Raw genomic sequence first — 26878 nt, forward strand, 5'->3', positions numbered from 1 at the left:
GTTATTGGTGCTCCAGCAGAGACCAGGCAGTTCACAAACGGGAGGCTTCCAGTTATCAGCTAAATTAGAACATCATGAATTTTAAGCTTGAATGCCTGAAGCTACGGACTTGTTAAAAATAAAAATGCATGATATAAATCTGTCCATTTTACAAATTCTGCATGCAAACTCTTAATATTCACAGTACTTAATATTCACAAAAGAACAAATTGATAGCATAGTTAATAGCATTAAATTACTCTTTCTCACTTGGTATCATTAATTCCATTATTTACTAGTATGTTGACACTTTTATTTGCTTAATACTAGTTCTATCTTTAAAGGCTGGTTTGGGGGACCAAATTTAGACATTCTCCTCTTAGACTAGGCCTTGGGTTTTTGGACATTAAAGTGCTGTGTATACCCTGCACATCAGTGAATCTATGTTTAGAACACTAACATGTCTGAAGTGTAGTTTTTATAAATCATGGAATTATGAAATCATCACAACATGTTGTCTATTATTAGAAAAATATGCATATATTGCAAACTTAAATATTTTTCATTTAAAACAATGGCATTTTGGAGAATGGAGTCTAAAAACACTGGAATGTTGTTATGTTTAATAGGCAGTAAAACAAAGTTTAACGCTACAACTGTTTCTACTAAATGTGTTAAAGTAATATAATTCCACCCTTTGTTGTAATCATATTGTTTATATTGGAAGAAAGATTGCTAAATAAACTGCATTGACAGCATACCCAGCATATAAATAAGAGCAACAAAAGTAATTGGGATTGAAAAGATTTTAACTGATGATTGATATTGAATTGTTAATATATAAATGCATTACATTTAGGGAAAAGTGGTACAAATTATCCTTTTTCCGGTCATCTAATTTAAATCCAGGTAACAAATTTGTGTGAGCTACAATTCACTATTCTGGCTTTATTTCAGACCTCTGCTTAAATATGGCACAAGTGATAAGGAAACACCAGAGCTCTGAAATCTCTTCCATTGCACAACAGGTTACATTTCTGCAAATAGACTGGAAATAACTGGTTTAAGAGAGTTACAAAATGTTTATTTTAAACCATTTAAACCAAATAACTTTTGCTTGCCATATTAGCCATTGAAGGTTTCAACTCAAATGAAAAACTTTTCCCTTTACCTCAAATGAAGATGGTCATATAAAAAAGTAATTTATTTTCTATAGTTGCCAGTTACAATTGTACCTGGGTCACTATTGTATTTTATTAATGTATTTTTATTGAATAGAAAATACACCTTTTCATTCCTTTAATATTTAAGTGGATAGAATCTACTAATTTCTCTTTCAAAAAGGTAATGCAGAGCACAATAGTTTTAACTTTGTTTCAGAAACTGCTTCTATACCTATGAGTTCTGGTATAACCAGTACTAATTGTCTGCTACTAAAAAAATGAAGCACAATCCAAACCTCATCCTACAACAGTACTCAATGTTCATATACATAACAGGTTTCATTCAACATGTACTAACTACAAAGTCAAATAAAAGGTGTAAATAGAAACAACATCCAACTGCAATTCCTCCAGAATGCTCATTGTCCAAGGATACACGGGTGCATACAGTGAATTTGTGCAGCCCCAAGGATTTAATTCCTTCTCTCAAATCCTGGCCAACAATCCCCAAAGTGCACACCTCCGGCAATGCTGTCTTTAGTCATGTGTTGCGTCCTTATTTCACCACTGAAGCTTCACAGTTGTTATTAATTCAATGGTACCATTGCTCTGTATGGCAAAGTTCTGAAATCAGATGATCACTGATCTTCAGTGGGTTTATTACACAATACTGTAAAAATACAGTTGTAACTTACTGAAAATATATAATAGAAATAAGGTTGGGTAAGCTTCTCAGGTTTTCTGACGATGTCGTATTATAAAGTGCAGGGAAAACCATTTAACTGGGAAACCATTTCCCTCTTGTTGCAATATCTAAATGCTAGCAGTAATTGCATAGCAATATTAGCAGAGTGATCATATTTTAAATCCACTTTAATTTAGATATTCAACTTGAAAGTGCAACAAAATGACCCTCTGCCCCAGTTTTCTTCCTTGAGATTGCAGCATTTTCTTCCAGAATGGTCACTGGAGGAAATTCACCATGTGAATTTCGAGAAATTCACCAATAAAGAATTTCGAGAAATTTAAGCAATCTCTGTAAGAATCATAACAATTAATTTACAATTTTAGGACCAATATATATATATTTTTTTTTACTCACAAAAAATGTTTCAGTCCACAGATTTTAAAGATCTCAACTTAACGTTTAAATTTAACTTAAGGTTTAAAGCCAAGGACATACATTTGACACAAACCTAAGAATCACAGAGACACACAGAATTGCAGATGCTTGTTTAAAATAAAAAGACAAAGTGCTGGAGTAACTCAGCGAGTCAGGCAGCATCTCCGGAAAATACTGCTAGGTGGCGTTTCGGGTCAGACCCTTTTTCAGACGGATTATTGGAGGGATGAAGAAAGCTGGAATAGAGGGGTGGGACAAAGTCTGGCAAGTGATAGGTGAGAGGAGAGTTTTGAATGGCAGATAGTTGGACAAAGGCCAGAGATTAAAAGATAACAAGTGCGAGTCCAGATAAGAATAGAAGTGTGAAATAAAAAGCCAGTGGAAAGAATATGTGGAAGGGGATTGGGATGGGGAGGAAGGGGTGGAAAAGAGGGGACAGGGAGAAATGGGCGCAATACATGATAGAATTGTACATCACAGAAACGGGCCCTTCAGCTTTTCAAGTAACTTTGCTTATTCCACAGACAGCACCAGAGGTGGGAAATAAGCTCAGGTAGCCGGAGCCAGGAGCATTTAGATGTGCCACTGTGGTGCTCCCAAAATAGCCCAAGTCATTGGCCTTTTACTTTGGTGTAGGTCTCATGGTGGTTCACAGCAACTATCATAGGTGTGATGCAAAATTCCAATTCAGCAATCTGGGTAGTAGCATTTACATTGTCCCACTCATTTATTTAGGCTTAGGACTTTCGGCATGTCCCCAACAACTCTCACCAGCTTCTACAGATGTGCCGTTGAAAGCATTTTATCAGGATGTATCACAACATGGTTTGAGAATGGCTCCATCCAAGACCGCAAGAAATTGCCGAGTTGCGAAACTAGCCCAGACCTTCACACAAAGCAACCTCCCTACACTTCACGCTGCCTTGGCAAGGGCACCAGAATAATCAAGGACGGGTCTCAGCCCCGGTCACCCCCCTCTCCCATCAGGCAAGTGATAATAATTATGAAAAGACACACCTCCAGATTCAGGGACAGTTTCTTGCATGTTGTTATCAGTCAACTGTACCATCCTATCACCAAATAGAGTGCAGTCCTGACCGACCATCTACCTCATTGGAGACCGGACTATCTTTAATCGGACTTTATCTTGCATTAAAAGTTACTCCTTTTATCATGTATCTGTACATGATGGACAACTTGATTGTAACCATGTGTAGTCTTTTTGCTGACTGGATAGCACGCAACAAAAAGCTTTTCACTGTACCTCAGTGCATGTGACAATAAACTAAACTAAATTACAAAGCTCATAAATCTATTGATAATTAACTATAATGCAGAAAAATGTCCCAAAGCACTTCATAAAGGTAAAATAAAACTAAAATGGGTATCAAAACAAATCAGCAGTGGTAGGAGAGGGTCAATTAACAGCTTGAAGAGAAATATTGTTTTACATTGGGCCCCAAATTTTCATTCCTAATTTTTTTATGTACTAAGAATGACATTAAATCCATTTTTGAAACTACATACATGTATCGGCAGAATCTATTTCAATGCTTACTTTCTGGATCATCCAGAGCACCATCGTTGTATGATTCAGTATCTGAATACGTCCGTATTCTCCTGTGCACTTCAGGCCGTAACGTTGCAATAAGCATTTCCTTTTGGTGAGGAGCGTCCAGTTTCCTGCTAAATGCAAAATGTAAACTTAACCAAGAATAAGATCAGATACAAATCAAGATGCAAGGTACTAAACAGATAATGCTCTGATAGCCAAATAATTTAAAAACACAAACCGGAACTTAAGTGAATAAGATGGATTAATTTGATTCGAATTTAGTAATAAAATTTATAGCATTATCACAGTATTCATTTTCTTCACAGGTGAAGGAAGGCAATATACTGGCATTATCTAATACTATGCTATTACGCAGTCATGCAGAATAATTAAATATTATGATAAATGACAATCACCAGTACATTCAAAAGCAAGTTTACTTGTACAAATTTGTGATAATATTGATCAAAATGTTAAGCCAGATAAATCTTGCACTTTCTTTCTTCTTTTACCCAACCCTTTTGAGATATACCAGTTATCCATATATCCATGCCAGGAAAGGTTTTGGGTTCTTAAACATCTGCCTAATTACCACCACCACCACCAATTCCTACCCTAACAACCACATCCTAAATCCTCTAAATGCCCAGACATCTCCTTTCATATCCCCAGAACAGCATGAATACCTGGGCAGGATAATTATGTAATCAAAAGATCTCATCATTAAACAATTACAGGGAATATATGGTGCTGAAACAGCCCATTGGGTCCAACTTGTCCATGGCAGTTTGAGCTCTAGGCTCTTTTAGCCTCTCCTCATCCAAATTTGTTAGCTTAATTCTCTTTTCTCATCTTAATTGTATGCTTGTCCAGCCTCTCCTTGTTTGCAAAAGCACCATCTGCTTCTGGCACTCCCATATTTTTATCACGTTCCAGGCAATTACCAATATAATTTGCATTAATAACCAACAACAAAACTCCTTTCTCTTACCCATCATAAAGAATGGTACCAGGATGACTAATTGATCGTTTCATCTGCAATATTGAAAAAGTTACCAACTTACAAAACATCTAAATTAAACTTGCATCAGTTCAACATATCAAGAGGGAACAAAACGACAATTAAACATTACACAAGAAAATAATAGCAGCATTAAAAAAAATGCAGAAACATTAACATATAGAGGAATAAATGTGTATTTGTTCCTCTTAATAATACCATACCCGAACCATCTGAACTGGTGATGGTGAAACAGGAGAGACAAGTGGATCGGAGTGAGTAAACTGGAACATTTCTGGCTTAAACTTGGCATTGGCTATTTTCATACACTCTTCAAGAGTTGTAATGAAGGTATTACACGTGGCACTGAGCAAAGAAGAGGCTTCATTCATATTCTAAGAAACAAAAATACATTCATTTTAGATACACAATTGGGATTAATGAATTTCTCAAAATACTAGCAGATTGAAAGAACCATCCCCTTACATAGGTACAGGTTCCAGGCCAGTAAATTAACAAATATGAGTCAACACTATTTCATATGGGAAAATTACTTAGTACCAAAAGGTATAATACATAAAAGAACAATTAGCCAGAAAATAATCTCATACTCAGCTGAACAGAGATGTCTACACTATTCCATGTTACACAGAGGTTACCAAAAATCTTAACAATGTCGTCACTCAGTGTACAAAATCATGAAAGGAATAGAACGGGTCTCTTGCACAGTCTCTTGCCCAGAGTAGGGGAATCGAGGACCAGAGGACATAGGTTCAGGTAAAGGGGAAAAGATTTAATAGGAATCCGAGGGGTAACTTTTTCACACAAAGGGTGGCGGGTGTATGGAACAAACTGCCAGAGGAGGTAGTTGAGGCTGGGACTATCCCATTGTTTAAGAAACAGTTAGACAGGTACATGTGGTCCTGGTAACTGGAGCTGGAAGCCATGAGGTATGACTGGAGCTGGAAGCCATGAGGTACGACTGGAGCTGGAAGGGTTTCGGCCCGAAACTTTGCCTATTTCCTTCGCTCCGTGAGTCTGAAGAAGGGTTTCGGCCCGAAACGCTGCCTATTTCCTTCGCTCCATAGATGCTGCTGCACCCGCTGAGTTTCTCCAGCACTTTTGTCTACCTTAGACAGTTATATGGATAGGACAGGTTTGGTGGGATATGGACCAAGCGCAGGCAGGTGGGACTAGTGTGGATGGGACATCGTTGGCCAGTGTGGGCAAGATGGGCCTGTTTCCACACTGTATCACTCTATGATTGGATTGGATGGTCGAACATAGGAATAACGGCATTGGGTGAATGAACACAATTTTCATGGGTGCAAGGCATAGTCTGGTTCCATTGTAATTTCAATGCATTTTTCTAAGTCACTCAGATAGTCTAGTTGAAGCAGAGAGAATTGCCATACTGCACACAAATGTTTTAATTTGTATTTAGGATCTTCTCATCAGTTTCAACAGATACTAGCTATAACTAATAAAAATAAATACATACAAATATTCCAAATACATATATATAAATATATATTCTGATACTATACCTCAGCAGGTGGCGTCAAACCTGGCTGATCCTGTTTAACAGACTCTTGTATTGTATGAACTTGCTGCATTAGCAAGTCACAATACAACCGAAGTTCGGACATCTTAGTTCTGAGAGATTCAATGGTCTCATTGATTTCTGCAGAATTAAAATAATACACAATGTGAACTAATGAATTAGTGAAACGTATTTATACATCAAAATTCGTCGACATGGTTAATTATGAGCAAGACCCACCGAATAATCTGACATGGACCAAAACCAGTATTAGGCTGACAATTTATTTGTTATATTTTGCAAACCATATATAACTTATAAATTAATTATTTTACAGTTAAAGAGTGCAATTAATACTTTTTACTGTTTACCAACTAGGTTGTTAAGAGTTGTATTTACTTTCTTGAGCAACAAATAAAGTGCTGGAGGAACTTAGCATGCTAGGCAGCATCTGTGGAGGGAAGTGGACAGACAACGTCTTAGGTTGCAACTCTTCTTAAAACTGTCTGGAGTATCACAACATTTAAAAAACATTTGAGTGGGTACATGGATCGGACAGGTTTGGATGGATATCGACCAAAAGCAGGCAGGTGGAACTAATGAAAATGAGGCGCGTTGGTCGGTGTGGGCAAATTGGCCCCAAGGGCTTGTTTCCACGGTGTATGACTCTATGAGTATGAAGAGGAGTCCTGAACCAATATGTCATCTGTCCACTAAATGCTGCCTGACTCGATGACTCCTCCACCACTTTGCTTATTGCTCAATTATTAATATAAGTTCATCAAATAAAGTTACAGCAGGTAGTTTTGAATTTACTTTATGTATGTTTTTATCCTGCTTGTATTTAATGTTACCTTTTTCTTTTTTAGTCCTTGTATCTGCAAGACATGCTTTCGAACTGCCTAGTGCCACCAACCATCTCTGCCTCTCAGCAGCATTGACTGATTTGACATAGAAATGTTGTTCTCCAGGAATAATCAGCTCCATTCGTGTGTTATCTGTTGAATGTACTAGTTTTAAAGAAGAACAAGTGATGAAGTGATCCCATAGTTAAATACAACTAAACTCACAAAAAAGTTATAGAAATAAAAAATACTTCCAGTATTCTAATTTCTACAAAACGTTAATCAGTTTTTGGTGTTCTGAAAGTGCCTGGATATCCTACCCTAAGAGCTAAATAAAATATCTATGGAAATCTGCTGAAGATTAAGGATGGTGGTATTTTCTTTACAGAAGATAAAATAATCTAGGTCAAATTAATTTCATTTAATATTAACTGATTTAATTTGATTTAGGAAAAGTGTTTATCACTTGCCTTTAATTTCGCAAACAGCCATTTTGATACTCCCTTTGCTGCCTTTGTTAACATCATCCTGAGAATCATAATAAGAAAGTATTCCATTGTCCAGTACGAACCAACGAGGCTGCCAACCTGAGGAAGAGAAATAACATTTACATTACTATTTAATTCTTTGACGTATCAATTTTCACAGGACAGATACCAGGCGCAGGACTGAAAATGTTGTGAAAATAGCCAGTATATAGGTGAGAGTTTAGTTTACAGATGGCATGGAAACAGGCCCTTCGGCCCTCCGAGTCCACGTAAACCTGGAGCACCTGGAGAAACCCACGCAGTCACAAAGACCTGGAGAAACCCACGCAGTCACAAAGATTGGACAGCACCCATAGTCAGGATCTAACCCAGGTCTCTAGCGCTGTCAAGCTGCAACTCTACAGCTGTGCCATGTGCAACCCGAGTGGGAGGGGAGGTAGGATGATCATAGTTACAATCAGATTTGGGGAGAATGGGAGAGATAAGGATGACGGGCAGATGGGGCTATGGGGATGGGTGGGGGGAGTAGAGAGGAAAGGTGAATCAAGAAAGAAAAATCCAAACCAGATAGATATGTGGATGATAGTCATATGGAACGAGGTGGGGGAGGAGATAGGATTGAAAAGGTGAATAAAGGGGGACTGAACTTGGGTGAACAGATGGGGGTTCACTTGAAATTGGAAAGTTCCATTTTTATAACTTTGGGTCTTGCCGCTCAGGTGGATCTGTTTTATACTGGACATCATCCTGGAAGATTGAAGGCAACAAATCAGTGTAGTAAAGGAAGGAGTGAAGTTGAAACAGTGAAGTTGAAATGACATGGAACTACAGGGATCAAGATGGTCATTGCAGATAGCACAAGAATTCTGCAGAACAATCACACATCTATCTACGTTGGGTCTGGCAGATGTAAAGACCATATGTCAAGACCGCATGTAGTAGAGAATGTAGTAGACGAGGATGGAGGAAGTGCATGTGAATCTCTGCCTCACTTAGAAGGGCTGTTTAGTTAGTTCCCTGGATGTTGGTGGTGAGGGAGTGTTGGGGCAAGTGTTGCATCTCCTACAGTTTCAGGTGAAGTGCCAGAGGTTGGAGATTGGCGAGTGGGAAGGGACAAAGGGGATGAGCTGATGAGGGAGTGATGGAGAGTGTAGTCCCTGTCAGGGGTCAAGATGACAGGACCAGGCGGCGCTCCCCCGGTGCGGTGCGGGCCGGTTCCGGGGCCTCCCTCACCCGTCAGGTAGTTGGTCCACTTGTAAAGTATTCCTTCCATCTTCACACGGCGCGGCGGCGCCGCGTCACACGCAGTCGGCGAGCCCGGCCTGCAGCCGGAGGCGCGGCCTCAGAGCGGCGCCAGCGGCACGGGAGGAGCCTGCGCTCGGCAGCATGGCGGCCCGACCCGTCCAGTCCAGGGAACCGGCGCCTGCAACACACAGGCGGGCAGTCACAGACAGACAGGCCGTCGGCGCGGCCGCTGCCCGCTCACCCCTCACCCCTCGCCGCCTGCGCAGCCACGTCGGACAGAGACGTGACGTCACCACGTGATCGACCAGCGAGATGGTCCCGCCCCCCCGCCGTGGGCGGAGCCAGATCCACTGATTGACGTGTTAATTGACCAATGCACGTCATCAGGGGGGGTGGTGCCAGGATAACCAATGGAAAGCTAGCTTCGCCATAAGATCTTTGATGGCAAGGGTAACCCTGTTCAAGAAGGAACTGCAGATGCTGGAAAATCGAAGGTACACAAACATTGTATTGTATTGTGTATCTTTATTGTCATTTCCTGAGTATTCACATACCCAGAGGAAACAAAAAAACGTTGCTCAACCAGTGTCCATTCAGTGTACATTAAAAATAAATAGAAATAAAAATACATATATCATGAACAAATTTAACACTCTACTAAACATTCAACAGGCGTTCCGATCGGCAGCGGCACAACAGTGGCTCTGCTGCAGTGTGTCCAGGTTGGTGGGCGATACTTTGGCAGGGGGCAAAGTCCGTTTAGCAGTCTTATAGCCTGCGGGAAGAAGCTGAGGAGCATCCTGCTGGTTTTGCAGCTAATGCTCCTGTACCTCTTCCCAGATGGCAGGATGGAGAATATGTGATGCGATGGGTGGTAGGGGTCTTTGATGATGGAGATGGCTCTGCTGATACATCTCTTCCTGTATATGTCCAGCAGGAAAGGGAGTGGAGCACCAATAATCCTGCTGGTGGTCTTCACAAACCTGTCTAGTTGGTGCCGTTCGTACGCCTTGCAGCTCCCGAACCAGGAAGTGATGCCGTAGCAAACATGCTGGAGTAACTCAGCGGGTCCTGCAGGCAGCATCTCTGGAGAGAAGGAATGGGTGACGGCTCGGTCTGAAGAAGGGTCTCGACCCCCGAAACCCATTCCTTTTCTCCAGAGATGCTGCCTGTCCCGCTGAGTCGCTCCAGCATTTTGTGTCTGTGTGGAATGACTCTAGCACTTTGTGTCTTTTTAATTATTCCCTGCTGTTTCCCTGCATGTATGCATGTGTAGGAAGGAACTGCAGATGCTGGTTTAAAGCGAAGATAGACACAAAAAGCTGGAGTAACTCAGCGGGCCAAACAGCACTTCTAACACATTGTCGGTATCTGCACAAGGCAAGGCAAGTTTATTTGTACAGCACCTTTCAACAACAAGGTAATTCAAAGTGCTTTACATAAAATATTATAAGCATTGGAAAACACCAAACTTTTTTTTCTCCTTTATTACATTGCTTACAGAGGACGTTGTTTACATATTCTGTTGTGTTCATAAGGTCATAAGGAATAGGAATAGAATCGAGGGATATGGGGAGAATCTAGGCACGGGTTTTTGATTGGGGACGATCAGCCATGATCACAATGAATGCTGACTCGAAGGGCCGAATGGCCTCCTCCAGCACCTATTTTCTATGTGTCTGTTTAATTAGGCCGTTCGGCCCATCAAGTCTACTCCGCCATTCATTCAATCATGGCTGGTCTATCTCTCCTTCCTAGCCCCAATTACCTGCCTCCTCCCCATAACCTCTGACACCAGTACTAATCAAGAATCTATCTATTTCTGCCTTAAAAATATTCACGTGTTGCTACTAGTAAGAATTTCATAATGCTATCTGGGACATATGACGGTACAAACACTCATGAGTCGAGAGTCAAGTCAAGAGTCAATTTAATTGTCATGAAGGATCTAGACTCCATTCCTTCTCTCGAGAGGTGCCGAGTTACTCTAGCTTTTTGTGTCTAACTTCGGTATAAACCTGCAGCTGCAGTTGTTGCAGACTCACACATTCTTGGACACTTCTCACACAATCCTGCATACTCTTGGCTCTTGTTTCCCGGGAGCGACAGGCCGATTGACTGACGGGGGTGGTGACCAGTAGGGAGGATGGCCCGCCCTGCTGTTGTGTTGTCAGGGGCGACGGCGAGCTCAGGCGGGGCACGGAGACGTGGCAGTTGGGCCGGAGGAGCTTCAGCAGTTGCAGCACAGCCTTGTCTATCCACAATGAACCGTCCTGCCGCCTTACTCCTCTTTTTGTTGGCTTGCTCTGCCGTCTTTAATCAGGTTGACGCCGACACCAAAGAAGAAGTGAAGATAGAGGTTGTGTACAGGCCGGACGACTGCCATCGGAAGAGCAGGCGAGGAGACGCGCTCAATGCTCACTACGATGGCTACCTCGCCGAGGACGGCTCGCAGTTTTATTGCAGGTATCTTTTACCTTTGGTGTGGGAAGGATCTGCAGATGTTGGGTTAAACCGAAGATATACACAAAATGCTGGAGTAACTCGGCGGGTCCGGCAACTGGTGTCTGATGCTGCCTGCCTGACCTGCTGAGTTACTCCACTCCAGCATTTTGTGTATCCACCGCTTACCTTTAACTTGCACTTTGTAACCCCGCTTTTTTAAAACAAAATATTTTGCATTTGATGTTTTTGTTCTTTTGAATTCTTTATTGATGCTTTGAATCTGTCAGCACCGTTTTGCTCTGTGGGTGGTGATCTGCTCACACTCTCTGTCCCCTGTGCTCCACTCGCTCGGATCACCAAATAGTCCGAGTGATGTACTTACGAAAAGTTTCCGACTTTCTCGAGTTTACTGCCGACTTTTGCAAGATGGGTAAGTTCTTCTGTTCGGACACACAAGAAACTGTAGGTGCTGGAATCTTGAGCAAAGACTGAAGAAGGGTCCCGGCTCGAAACGTCACTTGTCTACTCCCTCCATAGATGCTGTTTGACCCGCTAAGTCCCACCAGCACCTTTGTGTTTTTCTCAAGCTCTTCGCTTCGTCTGCAACTCTCCTACTTTAGAAACCAGAGTTCGTTGCTCCCTCTGCGATCATTCCCATTGCATTTCTCAGGCGTTGCCACGTAAGATGATGAAAACATGCTTATTGTTGTGTACTAAACAGAAACTTCTAATTAAATAATCACCAGAGTCTCCAAAGAATAGATAACGAAATCAGAATGGTGGGAGCCTGAACTAAAATCAGAAAGAACTAAGCAGGAATGGGGCAAGAGCTGGCAGATGATGGGTGAATCCATGTGGAATGGTTGAATTGCAGATGTGTAAGGTGGGGGAGAGTACGGTGGTAATAATCAAGATGGGAGGTGATAAGTAGATAAGACAAAATTGTGCCATTTGTGAATTCTGATAAGAAAGGAAAGTGGAGAGGGAAATGTAGAAACCGGATTGGGGGGTGCTGAGCGGGTGGAGGGGTTTCCACCATCTCTCTACATTTCATTTGCGCAATTTCTGAAGTCATGGTTTTAGCATTTTATTTTTCTGTGCTTCTACACCAGGTGGCACTCTTGCCTCCTTTAGAATTTCTACAACTATTGCAGGAGCTTCTATCATACCGGCTTCCCAGCAATTGGGAATTCTTATCACCTGCCTACTTTACTACTATATTTACATTTTAATTCTTTTTTTAGCCTACATGATTACAGTTCCATTTTCTGCTATTGGTTCCTGTTGTAAAATCAATGGTTGCGACCTTTATAGCCATTGCTGATGACTGAATCCTTTTGATAAATTGCCTCATTTATCATTTCAGACCTTGTTTGGCTAGGAATGATTCATACAATTTGAAATAAATTAGTTGCTTCCGATGACAAAAAATATATAGAACTAGACTAAGTGGGACCCATTGGGTCCCAGCTTCACACGGGAGGGCTGGTCCCCCAACGGAATATTCCACCTCTGCACCAATTCCAATATTGCTGGCCGGGGGGGTGGGGCTTTCTGGAGCGCTAGTATGTGTGTTGTGGGTCAAAGTGACTGGTTTCCAGAGGGCTAGTATGGACATTGTAGGCTGAATGGATTATTGGGCTGGCACATCAGTCACTCTGGCCGGGCAGCTCAGTCACTCTGGCCGGGCAGCTCAGTCACTCACTTTGTTGTGCGCTGAAGGGACTGGTTTCCAGAGGACTAGTATGGACATTGTGGACCGAATGGATTTTTGGACTTGCAGTTCAGTAAGTCATGGCTGGTGGGCTGGCACTTCAGTCACTTACAGCTGGTGGGCTGGCATTTCACTTACTCGTGGCTGGTGGGCTGGCAGCCCAGTCACTCACAGCTGGTGGTGGCAGTTCACTCAGTCACCCGTCCTCCCTTCACCCCCCACTCTGCTCCATGCCATTCCCCTCCCCCACACGAATTCAGTCCATCTCCCCTCAATCTCTCCCCCATGCACTCTTAGTGGCTCTCCGACAGCGCAGCCATTCCTGCCTATTAGGTTACTATTGTGATGAAGAGCACGCAGGCATGGCAAGTGGAAAAACGATGTATTAAAGTTTAAAATGTGAATGACTTAAAATATAACAACAATTTAAATGTTAAAGATGAGATTTATTAAGTTATTTTTTGTTGTGTCTCTTGCTGTGTTCTGCTGCTCACTGCCTCTTGATAACACTTTGCTTTTGATATTAAAAAAAAAAGATAATTTTAATATAGAGAGATTAAGCGGTCAAATTTTAACAAAGAAAATCTGAGAATTTACCTCAAAAGTCATCACGGAGTGTAGGCCGCAAGTCCAACCTCACAGCACTCCATGCCAATTTCACAGCATTTCAAGCAGAGTGCGCACACACACACACACACGCAGCCAGACACACACACACAAAGACACACTCACACAGAAATACACAAACACAAAGACACACACACACACACACAGTCACAAACACGTTCACACAGACACACACACACACACAGATACTCAGACACTCACGCAGACACACACACAGACAGACACTCATACACAGAGACACAGTCAAACACTCACACACATACACAGTCACTCACACATACACACTCATCCACAGACACTTACACAGACACAGCAACACATACATACGCACACACAGACAGACGACACGCACACACACTTTAGAAGCAATAGAGATACTATCTGCAAGCATTTTAGAACCAATAGAGACACTTTTCAAGCATTTTAGAACCAATAGACATTTTTTCGCAAGCATTTTAGAACCAATAGATTTTTTTGCAAGCATTTTATAACCAATAGACACTTTTGGCAAGCATTTTACAACCAATAGTGACACTTTTGGCAAGCATTGTAGAACCAATAGAGACACTTTTTGCAAGCATTGTAGAACCAATAGAGACACTTTTTGCAAGCATTTTAGAACCAATATACACACTTTTTGCAAGCATTTTAGAACCAAGAGACATTTTTGGCAAGCATTTTAGAACCAATAGACATTTTTGGCAAGCATTTTAGAACCAATAGACATTTTTGTGCAAGCATTTTAGAACCAATAGAGACTTTTTGCAAGCATTTTAGAACCAATAGAGACACTTTTTGTAAGCATTTTAGAACCAAAAAAGACACATTCTGCAAGCATTGTAGAACCAAAAGAGACACTTTTTGCAAACATTTTAGAACCAAAAAAGATACATTCTGCAAGCATTGTAGAACCAAAAGAGACACTTTTTGCAAACATTTTAGAACCAATAGACACTTTTTGCAAGCATTATACAACCAATAGACATTTTTTTGCAAGCATTTTACAACCAATAGACATTTTTTTGCAAGCATTTTACAACCAAAAAAGACACATTCTGCAAGCATTGTAGAACCAATAGACACTTTTTGCAAGCATTTTAGAGCCAATAGACACTTTTTGCAAACATTATAGAACCAATAGACACTTTTTGCAAGCATTTTAGAACCACTAAGGGCACTCACATTTGAGTAGGCATGTGTTCAGTGTTATTCACAGCTCAGAGAAACGTGACCCTCTGCCTTCCTCCATCTTGAAGAGACTGCGAGGCACACCACTTCTGGGTTTATAGTCCCTCCCCCTCCCACCAGCAGGAGCAGCAGAGAGAATGGCAAATCTTTTAAAAACATTAATATCTCTCTGATTTTTCATCAATGGGAAAAATCCTCCGGTCCCGTAAGGCGGAGGGGGGCTCTGAGCGAGGTGGCCAAAAATGACGGCCGTAGGTGGCGGCGTTATGTCAGAAATTGCGCCACAGTGTGCCAAAAGCGGTCAAGATCAGAGTTGTATTAATATATAGATTATCAGAGTAAAAGGATGTACCTTTAGAATGAAAAGAGGAGGAATTTCTTTAGCCAGGGGGTGAATAACAACTTGGATAAACATTTGATATCCAAGGATCTCAATTTTTATTCTACATGGGGAAAAACATTCTGCCTTCATTTTGCACAGTGGTCAAATGCTTCATTTTCTCTGTAAAACCATTTTCACTTTTAGATGTTGCTACTCTGATGTATTGAAATGTATATCTTTAATCAGAAATATTTTGTTTTCCTTACAGTCGTGAAGACAATGAAGGTCATCCTAAGTGGTTTCTGCTTGGTGTGGGGCAAGTAATAAAAGGATTAGACATTGGTATGGCTGATATGTGTGAAGGAGAGAAAAGAAAATTAATTATACCACCTTCACTGGCATATGGAATAATTGGCAAAGGTAATATTTGCAATGAAAGTAGCTAATTGGTGGCCCTGTTTATTTTTCAATATTACTACTGCTATGTGGAGATTAATTTAGTCTAGTATGTGTTACCTGGAAGATCTTGCCATTTAAGATTGAGGATCATCAAACTGTGACAGATCATGTTCGGTATTGGCATGGATTTAAGGAAAGAATGCATGTTTTAATTTGTGTTGCATCACAAGGCATGAACAATATTTTAAAATTAATTCGAGGAATTATCTTTGAACACCCGACTATAAAACAATTGTCTTTTGCACCGTCACTGCAAGGATGCATGGTTATCTGTTACAACCTTTCGTGCATCTTTATTTACAGAATGTTGGCATTGTTTTTGCATTGGTTTATTGTATAATCATTTCTAACAGTGCTTATTTTCTTTTTGCATGTGATACTTATTTATGTGACTATGTGTCGAATTATCTGGCAATGTCTCACTTCTGACTTTTAACCTTTTGTACAGTTTTCCAGAAGAAGTTTATCCAACTACAAATCCAGTGATATGTAAGAGTATTCATGCATGCTGCAAAAGATGACCCTCTTATCTTCTTAGAGTAGAATGCATGTATTTGTTTCAATATGGTATGTACACTCTTAATTGATTGAGTTACTAACTACTAATGTGAATGATAAACTTTTGACCAAGTAAGCATTTGGTGAAGAATTTCCACCAGGGTTGCATTGTTCAGGAAAAAGATGACAGAAAATAAAAGCTTGCCTGTATTATGAAAGTACCAGGAACAGATTTTGTTTTAAAAAAAAAAAAAGCTTAAACTCCTAGATAATATATGGGCACTTCCTGACTTGTGTAAGGGTTATGTTCCATGAACCCTTACACAGTACAGATTTTAGGTAAGTCGGAATCACCGTCCCCATCCACTGAACGAAATAACTAGCTGAATGTGTTAACTGGCTCAGCGCATCTGACTGAATCCGGGGAACTCCCTGCAGCGTGCAGCCTTCTGCGTAAGCACTGCTGCCATTATCTGCTTGAGTTGGGGCACTTGGTGCTGAGCACGGCCTTGTGAGTAAACACCTCTGCCATTGCTGGTATGTTTCCGATTGAAGACTTGAGTATGGTAATCGTTTGGTGTTGTGGAAATGCAAACTACCTTGATTGCACTAGGGACTGAGTACAACATGGTTTACGTAAGTGCAAGTTTATGTTAATCACCTAATGTTTAAGCCGGGGAGTATCTAGTTACAGAAGGATTAGTGGGTGCTCAGATTATCCAAAGTAAAAATAATACAGTAGTTGGAGGGTGGATCTGGAATAAGCACGAGCAAGTTTCGAAACAACTGGGTGTTGCGCTAATAAGGTTTTAACATTTTAGAATAATAACTTATAGGAAAGAAGGTAGTTGTGAGGAGGTTTGCAGGTGGAGATTATTAAACTTGCCCTTCGTACACTGGGCAATGAATGTCTGGGCGTCATTTGCAAAGTGGGATTCCAGTACACCTTCTGGATGAGCACAATGTTTCTCCCTCCATTTGGAAGATCCTGTGGTATAATGCTCTTCTACACCATTGACCTTGTTATGGATGTCTGGAATCTGAGCCACCACAGATTCTCCATAGAATCTAAAATTGAAACTAAAAAAGGACCAGGCAAAACAATCGTGGGAAATGGCTTTTCAATGTCCTTGCATTAAACATTATTAGCAAAGATCTGAAGCATCTGTCTTTCGTACAAGATGTATAAAGACAGATGTATCTTTGGTGTAAACTAGCATCTGCAGTTCTTTTCTACAGTGCCCTCCATAATGTTTGGGACAAAGGCCCATCATTTATTTATTTGCCTCTGTACTCCACAATTTGAGATTTGTAATAGAAAAATTCACATGTGCTTAATGTGCATATTGTCAGATTTTAATAAAGGCCATTTTTATACATTTGGTTTCACTATGTTGAAATTACAGCAGTATTTATACATAGTCCTCCCATTTCAGGACTCCATAATTTTTGGGTCACAACAATGTCATGTAAAAGAAAATAGTCATTTTTGTCATGTAAAAGAAAATAGAGCATAGAGTCCCACTTGTCCAGCAATAATACACGGGAGGTATGGCGGGGCATACAAGACATTACCAACTACAGAGGCTGTGCCACAAAGTCAGAAGACCTGAGTGCGCCGCTGGCAGAAAAGCTAAATTGCTTCTTCTCCCGCTTTGAAACATCACAACAGCAGCACTCACCTGCTACAGCCCTGTTTCGACCCTCACCTAGCTCCTGTACTACTCCACTCACTGTAACGGAGCACGATGTCAGACGGGTGCTCCTGGCAGTGAACCCCAAGAAGGCTACCGGCCCAGATGGAGTACCTGGTAAGGTGCTCAAAGCGTGCGCCCACCAGCTCACTGCCATCTTCACCAGAATTTTCAACCTCTCCCTGGCCCAGGCAGTTATTCCGTCCTGCCTAAAATCAGCCACAATCGTCCCTATGCCGAAGAAGTCTACCATCACCAGCCTTAATGACTACCGTCCTGTGGCCCTCACTCCGGTAATCACGAAGTGCTTCGAGAGGTTGGTCCTCCAGCACATCAAGGACTATCTACCACCAGACCTCGACCCCCACCAATTCGCCTATCGCCAAAACAGATCCACAGAAGACGCCATCACCGTAGCTCTCCACTCTGTGCTGAGCCATCTGGAGCTGGGGCAGAGCTACGTCCGGATGCTCTTTGTGGATTTTAGTTCAGCCTTTAATACAATCATTCCGGACATTCTCATAGGTAAACTGGTCACTCTCGGCCTCCCCACTGTCACATGTGCCTGGATAAAGGATTTCCTCACCAACCGGCCCCAGACTGTGAGACTCGGCCCCCACCTCTCCTCCACTCGCAGGTTGAGTACCGGTTCCCCACAGGGCTGTGTGCTAAGCCCCCTCTTATACTGTCTCTACACCTACGACTGTAGTCCGGCCCACAACAACAACCGCATCGTCAAATTTGCTGACGACACTACTGTGGTCGGACTTATTTCGAAGGGAGACGAGGCAGCCTACAGAGAGGAAGTCCTGAAGTTGACAACCTGGTGCTCAGAAAACAATCTGGCTCTGAACACCAGGAAAACAAAAGAGCTCATTGTCGACTTCAGGAGGCACAGCACCGACTTAGCCCCCCTACACATCAACGGCGAGTGTGTGGAGAGGGTCAACACCTTCCGGTTTCTCGGTGTCCATATCGCTGCCGACATCTCCTGGACGGACAACACGACAGCGGTCATCAAGAAGGCTCAGCAGCGGCTGCACTTCCTGAGGGTCCTCAGGAAGCACAACCTGGACTCTAACCTGCTGCTGACCTTCTACCGCTCGTCCATCGAGAGCCTGCTGACATACTGCATTACAGCATGGTATGGCAGCTGCACCATGGCAGACAGGGAGAGGCTTCAGAGGGTAACCAGGACAGCGCAGAGGATCATTGGCTGCCCTCTCCCCTCCCTGATGGACATCTACACCTCCCGCTGCCTTAGCAGGGCAAAGAAGATCATCAAAGACAGCTCCCATCCTGCGTTTGGACTGTTCGACCTGCTGCCCTCTGGAAGGCGCTATAGGTGCATCAAATCCAGGACAAACAGACTCAGGAATAGTTGCTTTCCGAGAATTATATCTACCATAAATTCAAATTCACACATGCACACTGACTACACCGCCCAACACGGACTTCCATCTGTATATATGTATATATGATGTATGTATATATGTCCCCCCCCCCATCTCCCTTCTGTTTTTTGTTTTTTTTCTGTTTCTTGTTTTTTGTGCTAAATTGTATGTATGCACTGAGTACGAGCAGCTTTCAGTTTCACTGTACATGTATAGTGACAATAAATGACATATCTATATCTTTGCTGCATATTCTTTGCATGCAATGACTGCTTGAAGTCTACGATTCATGGACATCACCAGTTGCTGGGTGTCTTCTCTGGTGATGCTCTGCCAGGCCTGTATTGCAGCCATCTTTAGTTTATGCTTGTTTTGGGGGCTAGTACCCTTCAGTTTTCGCTTCAGCATATAAAAGGCATGCTCAGTTGGGTTCAGGTCAGGTGATTGACTTGGCTCCTCAAGAATTGACCATTTTTTAGCTTTGAAAAACTCCTTTGTTGCTCTAGCAGTATGTTTGAGATCATTGTCTTGCTGTAGAATGAACCGCAGGCCAATGAGTTTTGAGGCATTTTTTTTAACTTGAGCAGATAAGATGGGTCCATATACTTCAGAATTCATTATGCTACTACCATCAGCAGTTGTATAATCAATGAAGATAAGTGAGCCATACATGCCCAGGCCATAACACCCCCACCACCATGTTTCACAGATGAGGTGTTATGCTTTGGATCTTGAGCAGTTCCTTCTCTCCTCCATACTTTGCTCTTGCCATCACTCTGATATAAATTAATCTTCATTTCATCTGTCCACAAGACCTTTTTCCAGAACCATGGTTGCTCTTTTAAGTACTTCGTGGCAAACTGTAACCTGGCCATCCTATTTTTGCGGCTAACCAGTGGTTTACATCTTGCAGTGTAGCCTCTGTATTTCTGTTCATGAAGTCTTCTGTGGACAGTGGTCATTGACAAATCCACAGCCGACTCCTGAAGAGTGTTTCTGATCTGTCGAACAAGTGTTTGGGGATTTTTCTTTATTATGGAGAGAATTCTTCTGTCTTCACCTGTGGAGGTCTTCCTTGGCCTGCCGGTCCCTTTGCGATTAGTAAGCTCAGCAGTGCTCTCTTTCTTCTTAATGATTTTCCAAACAGTTAATTTTGGAAAGCCTATGGTTTGGCTGATGTCTCTAACAGTTCTATTGTTTCTCAGTCTCATAATGGCTTCTTTGACTTTGGCACAACTTTGGTCCTCATGTTGATAAACAGCAATAAAAGTTTCCAAAGGTGATGGGAAGAATGGAGGAAAGACTAGGTGCTGAGAGCTCTCTTATACCTGCAAGGAGGCAATTAAAAACACCTGTGAAGCCATGTGGCTCTAACATTTTGGTGCCCTGAAATGGGGGGACTATGTATAAACAAAGCTGTAATTTCTACATGGTGTAACCAAAATGTATAAAAATACCCTTTAATAAAATCTGACAATGTGCACTTTAACCACATGTGATTTTTTTTCTGTTACAAATCTCAAATTGTGGAGTACAGAGGCCAATAATTAAATAATGGGTCTTTGTCCCAAACATGGAGGGCATGCCAATTGGAGGGACAACCCCTCATATTGGCCGTCACGGTGGCGCAGCGGTAAAGTTGCTGCCTTGCATCAAAACGCAGCGCCCGAGACCCGGGTTCGATCCCGAATACAGGTGCTGTTTGTACGTTCTCCCCGTGATTTGCGTGGGTTTTCTCCGAGATCTTCCTCCAAAGAAGTATAGATTTACAGGTTAATTGGCTAGATAAAAATATTAAATTGTCCAAGTTGGCGATATGCAGATTACTGCCCTGCCGATTACAAAATTCAGAAGGTATTCACTTGGGCAGCCTACAACCCAGTGGTATGAATTAATTTCTCCAATTTTACGTAGCTCTTGAATTCCCTCCCTGTCTGCCCCTCCTCCGCCATAGTCACAGTTTGCATCCATATATCCCTTCATTATTCCCTCTTCCACAACCAACAATGGACCATTTTGGACTCTATCTTTCCTTGGTCATCGGTGCTAGCTCTGATTTCTTCTGAAACTTTTCATACCTCTAGTTTTCCTCCTCCCTGACTCTCAGTCGGAAGAAGGATTATGACCCGAAACGTATATTAAATAGATAATGCACTCAGTTAAGCATCTTTGTATTCAGCATGTGATCTCCCTCACTCAATGAGTATTCTTACTAGTTGCTATATGAAGCAACATTCACAGGGTAACCCCCCTGCAGCACAAGCTTGGTGCTCTTTTCAGCAAGAGTGCAGCACTCTTTATTTAAAGGTAAGACCAGAAGCTATCCAATGCATATGAATGGATGGAAAGGCAGTGAAAAGAAGTGTGGGGAAGAAATTGAACTGAAAATTAATTAAGTGCTCTTAACTTTCAACTCTTCTATGTAGGTAAAGTACCCCCAAATGCAACTCTGATTTTTGAAGTTGAACTCTATTCAGTGAGAAATGGACCACGAAGTGTGGAGGCGTTTAATGTCATTGACTTGGATGGTGACCGTCTGCTTTCTCTAGATGAGGTTTGTCAGATTTCAAATGACTGTTGTTTTTCTGTGTGGACAGCAGATAGCACAATGCACTGGTTATGAAGTCATAATCATTGAAGGTACTGTGTCCGAAAATCTGGATTAATGAACTGATGCCGCAAGTTTGAATCCCTTTGTGCTCTGCAACAAATATCAAACAAGCAATTTAGTGTAATCAAGGCCTTGGCATAATTGTTCTCCAAACACACTCCACTCAAATCAGAAGAGTTTCATGCAGTGGAGAACCATTGAACAAAAGCTTTACTTTGTGCAACATGCACGTAGTCCCAGATTTTTATTGGTTTTGCTCTTCTTGAAAGTTATATTGTGATTCTGAAAATTAGAATATAGATTAGTAGTAGTTTGTACTATGTCTTACCCAAAACCTTACATACTTGGGAAGCATGATGGGGGAAGAGACCAGGGTAAGCACTAAACTCCCTCCACATATTGTGTAACACACTAACATGGAATTGTGTGATCCCATTTTTAGGCAATAAAACATTGGTACAGATGTGAGAATCTTGCATTTGTTCAGTTTTGTGCTATTGCAGCATGCTGGCGACTTGCTATTCCATTTGTCAGCATTAGCATTGTTCTGCTGATGAACATAATATTAAAGTAAAAAGTTCCGCAAGAAACATATTCTCCTGAATGTCACCACCAATGATGTAAAAATAAAACTGGGAAGTTGGATTAGACTGCATAGCCTCTTTTTCTTCTGGCCAGCAGAAACACAGTTGGCCACTTTTTCAAACTACTCTACCCTATGCCAGGTTCCTGACCCTTGCCTCCATTCCTCCCAACCTGACACACATCCCGGTGTCTTTAGATTTAACATTACATGCTAGTTCCGTAAAGATCTATTAGTGTGAACTATGGTCAGCATTTGATTTTTTTTAATAGGAAATGAGCAAACAGTGGATTGTAATGAATTGTTGCCATTCCCAATAGGGGCATATTTGATTGATTGATTGATTGAAAGATACATGGAAGCAGGCCCTTTGCTAACTGAGTTCACACTGATCACCTTATGAGCGGCATGGTGGCGCAGCGGTAGAGATGCCGCCTTACAGAGCTTGCAGCGCCAGAGACAAGGGTTCGATCCCGACTACGGGGGCTGTCTGCACAGAGTTTGTACATTCTCCCTTTGATCTACATGGGTTTTCTCCAAGATCGTCCGTTTCCTCCCACACTCCGAAGACGTAGGTTAATTGGCTTGGAGTAAGTGTAAATTGTCCCTAGTGTGTATAGGGTAGTGTTAAGGTGCGGGGATTGCTGGCCGGTGCAGACTCGGGCCGAGGGGGGCTGTTTTCGCTCTGTATCTCTAAACTAAACTAAACCTATTCATATTAGTTCTGTTATCCTTACACACCTGGGGCCAATTTTACAGAGGCCCATTGACCTACAAACACACATCTTTAGGATGTGGGAGGAAACCCAAGTGGTCACAGGGAGAATGTGCAAACTCTACACAGGCAGTGCCCTAGGCAGACAGCGCCAATGTTAAATATACATCCCACCAGTCTGCAAAATCACTCATCTCTGACCTGCCCCATGTTGCCACTGCATTTTTAATTCCGTGGCCTTTCATTATGTTGGTTTACTTCATTAAATGTTTTGAAAATCTACACATCTTCTAGAATATCCTTATTAACAATATCCATGACTATTCAATTTGGAAATGTTGTTTAATGATCTTGAAGGAGCATTCACTTTTGTATCTTTGCGGTGTTTTCTAAGTCTCGTATCTATTTGTGTAGATTTGAAATGCATTTCTTTTATAATTTCAGTTAAGGTCGTATGTGTACGAAGAGTTTAAGAGAGATAACAGGATCCAAGATCCTACATATAAAGATAAAGTCCTCGATGATATTCTTCGGAAGAATGATCATGATGGTGATGGGTACATTTCTGCCAGGGAATATAATGTATTCCAGCATGATGAACTATAAATTTGTGCTGTAAAACTAAATTTCTACTAAAGTGAAGTGCAGTGTTTTTTATTTTATTTTGCATCTTCACGAATGTTTAACTGATATGTTCTGTGGTACTGCAACAGGAAAAACACTTAATGCAAATCATTATCCTTTGATACTTAAAATGTTTCCTAAGCATGATGTAGATATTCGCAAAAAAAAATAGCAGAACTGAATAACTGCCTTTTAGAATTCAAATGACGTTGTACTGTACTGTTTTGATCACTCAAATAAATATTTCGAAAGAATGAACTGTAATCGCTTTTATGCCTCGTTGTTGGATGTTGAATCACAGATTAATTATGTAGCCGTGGACATGTCAATCGATGGAGCGGTGAAGGTTTGGCTGTATAAAGATGTTACGTTAACTGGTCAGCAACCCAAGAATGGCCTCTGCCATGCATTTCCACTGGAATAAGTTAATCAACCATGAGCCATCCATAATTTTCAGTTGCTGATCAATTTACTCTCCTTAGGAAAACACTTTTTCCAGTTCACATTTATAACTTAAATTATTCTGGAATGAAAATGTTTTTTGTTTATCTGTAAAACTGGGGATGGGCGAGTAAACACTTGTAATTATTGACCAAATTGGAATAGAAAATTCATAAGGAATATTAAATACTGGCAAACCATCACCAAAATGACAACAAAAACAATATCATTGCTTGCAAAACAGTTTAAAATAGTTTTTAGGATCAATGTATTCACTGTGATTCCTAAAATTGATGCCTAACAAATTATAAAACTCTCGGAGCTATAAAATTTGAAATATGTGACCTTTTTGATTGGCTTAATGTTTGCAAACTACTTTTAAAATGTTATTCCTAAATTTTTACTTTTTGGATTTAAAGTTCCATAGCTTTAGTTAAGAACAAAATTAACTCGGTATACAGTGGTGCTGTTATTCTCGTGGCTTATGCAAGCTATTGAAATATTTTATTCAATGCAAGTAAACCCAGTCCACCTAATGATATTGCTCTGCCTGAATATTTACATTTTTTGTGTAATGTAACCAGTGAAAGGCAGGACCTGCACAGTGAGTGGCATCGCAGGTAGATAGGGTGGTCAAAAAAGAGTTTCAGCACAATAGCATTCATCAGTCAAAGTATTAAGTGTGGAAGGTACACAAAAAAGCTGGAGAAACTCAGCGGTTGCAGCAGCATCTATGGAGCGAAGGAAATGGGCAACGTTTCCGGCCGAAACCCTTCTTCAGACTGATGGGGGGGGGGGGGGCGGGGAGAAGAAAGGAAAAAGGAGGAGGAGCCCGAAGGCTGGGGGATGGGAGGAGACAGCAGGGGGAGTGAGGAAGGGGAGGAGGCAGCAAGGACTAACAAAATTGGGAGAATTCGATGTTCATGCCCCCAGGATGCAGACTCCCCAAACGGAATATGAGGTGCTGTTCCTCCAATTTCCGGTGTTGCTCGCTGTGGCCATGGAGGAGACCCAGGACAGAGAGGTCGGAGACGGAGTGGGCGGGGGAGCTGAAGTGCTGAGCCACCGGGAGGTCAGCTTGGTTATTGCGGACCGAGCTGAGTGTGGAAGTTGGAAGGTCATGCTGCAGTTATATAAACGTTGGTGAGGCCACAGAGTATTGTGCTCAGTTTCAGGCACCATGTCATGTTGTTTAGCAGGAAAGGATGTGGAGAAGATTTACGAGGATGTTCCTAGGACTCGAGGGCCTGAGCTACAGGGAGAGCTTGAGCAGGCTAGGACTCTACTCCCTTGAGCACAGGAGAATGAGGGGTGATCTCATAGAGGTCTATAAAATCATAAGAGGAATAGATCGGGTTGAGTGACGCACAGAGCCTCTTGCCCAGAGTAACGGAATCGAGAATCAGAGGAATGGGTGTCGTTTCGGGTCGAGACCCTTCTTCAATCTGAGTTTATCTAGAGATGCTGCCTATCCCGCTGAGATACTCCAGCTTTTTGTGTCTACCCTCGGTTTAAACCAGCATCTGCAGGTGGTCTCCAATCTATGGCCCGCGCAGGCCACATCCGGCCCGCAGCAAACTCAGAGCAGGAAAGATCGTGTGTCAGACGTCAAACGCGGCACGAAAAACAAAGCGATGTCAGAGGACGGCAGGCGGATGATCAGCTGGCGCACACCAGCTGATTGGCGAGCTTCCCAATACGGTTGAATTAAAGGAACCCCGTTTTTATTAGTTAGTTAAAATAATTTAACCTCTTTATAATTTACAAACCGAAGGAAGGTTAAAATAAGGATAGTTGAATTAGGACAACGTTAATAATAAAGAGCTTTAAGGGCAGTTGAAGAGCTCGAGGGAGTCGGAATGTTTTCTGGATCTTATATTCTATGTGTTCATAACGTAAAAAGTCTTCAAATGTATTAACTTTTCAGGTTTTGGCAGCATTATCATGATTAGCATTTATTAATGGACTCATTGGCTTGGCCATTTCAGAAGATATTTTAATTATGTTAAAGTCCAAGTGACGTGTAGAAGAAACATCCTATTCAGGGACGAGAGATTACATCTATACCAGTAAACTGGGAAAAAGTCAAATTTGATAGAAAATTATGACTGGTATGGTGTAAACTGAGAAATGGTTCTGCTTGGGAGATGGTTCAATACCGTGGAAACATGCAATCAAAGTGTTTGCGGGCCATAGAGTGTGTTTGTTTCCGTGTCTTTTATTCAGTGACTGTGCCATCAACAGAGGGTCGGGCATGAGATCTGGAGTCTATTATTTTCCCGGTGGGAACTGCAGGTTTGCCACGGGGGTGAGTTTGGAGGAAGCTTGTGTTTTATTTATTATTTGAGGTTGGTATTTGGAACAACGGATTTTCCTTTTCAAATTTCTCGATGCTACTGAGATTATTTCCACGGGCTTGTTTTTAAAAAAGGGAATGCTTTTCTGTATGTAGTTAAAATACTCAGACGTCAATGTTTGGGTTAACACATAATGGCTGACTGCTCTGGGATGAATGGGTTAACATATAGTGACCGTTTGACTGCTCTGGGCCTGTATTCCCTGGAGTTTAGAAGGATGAGAGGGATTCTCATTGAAACTTACCCAATATTGAAAGGCAACAGA

General features: G+C 41.7%; 2 protein-coding genes across 7 annotated transcripts; one reads left to right on the forward strand and one right to left on the reverse strand.

Annotated features, from left to right (window-relative positions):
• Positions 1-1104: 1104 nt before the first annotated feature.
• On the reverse strand, positions 1105-9223 carry plekha3 (pleckstrin homology domain containing, family A (phosphoinositide binding specific) member 3). 6 transcript variants are annotated; one of them, XM_055637886.1, is made up of 8 exons: positions 8930-9220; positions 7679-7795; positions 7218-7373; positions 6368-6504; positions 5045-5215; positions 4812-4855; positions 3824-3948; positions 1105-1766 (listed from the first exon to the last, which is right to left on the reverse strand). In XM_055637886.1, exons 1-8 carry the CDS (start codon positions 8967-8969, stop codon positions 1735-1737), a joined length of 822 nt encoding a protein of 273 aa, XP_055493861.1. In that variant the 5' UTR covers positions 8970-9220; the 3' UTR covers positions 1105-1734. The 6 variants fall into 6 exon arrangements, with proteins under 6 accessions (XP_055493861.1, XP_055493862.1, XP_055493860.1 ...); XM_055637887.1 differs by having other exon boundaries at positions 3824-3951; positions 7218-7361; positions 8930-9219; XM_055637885.1 differs by having other exon boundaries at positions 3824-3951; positions 8930-9218.
• A 1849-nt stretch (positions 9224-11072) lies between these two features.
• fkbp7 (FKBP prolyl isomerase 7) lies at positions 11073-24079 on the forward strand. Its single transcript, XM_055637891.1, has 4 exons — positions 11073-11407; positions 15506-15657; positions 21709-21836; positions 23636-24079. Exons 1-4 carry the CDS (start codon positions 11088-11090, stop codon positions 23795-23797), a joined length of 762 nt encoding a protein of 253 aa, XP_055493866.1. The 5' UTR covers positions 11073-11087; the 3' UTR covers positions 23798-24079.
• The last annotated feature ends 2799 nt before the right edge of the window (positions 24080-26878 follow it).

Source organism: Leucoraja erinacea, chromosome 7 (assembly GCF_028641065.1).
Source record: "Leucoraja erinacea ecotype New England chromosome 7, Leri_hhj_1, whole genome shotgun sequence".
Taxonomy (NCBI): domain Eukaryota; kingdom Metazoa; phylum Chordata; class Chondrichthyes; order Rajiformes; family Rajidae; genus Leucoraja; species Leucoraja erinaceus.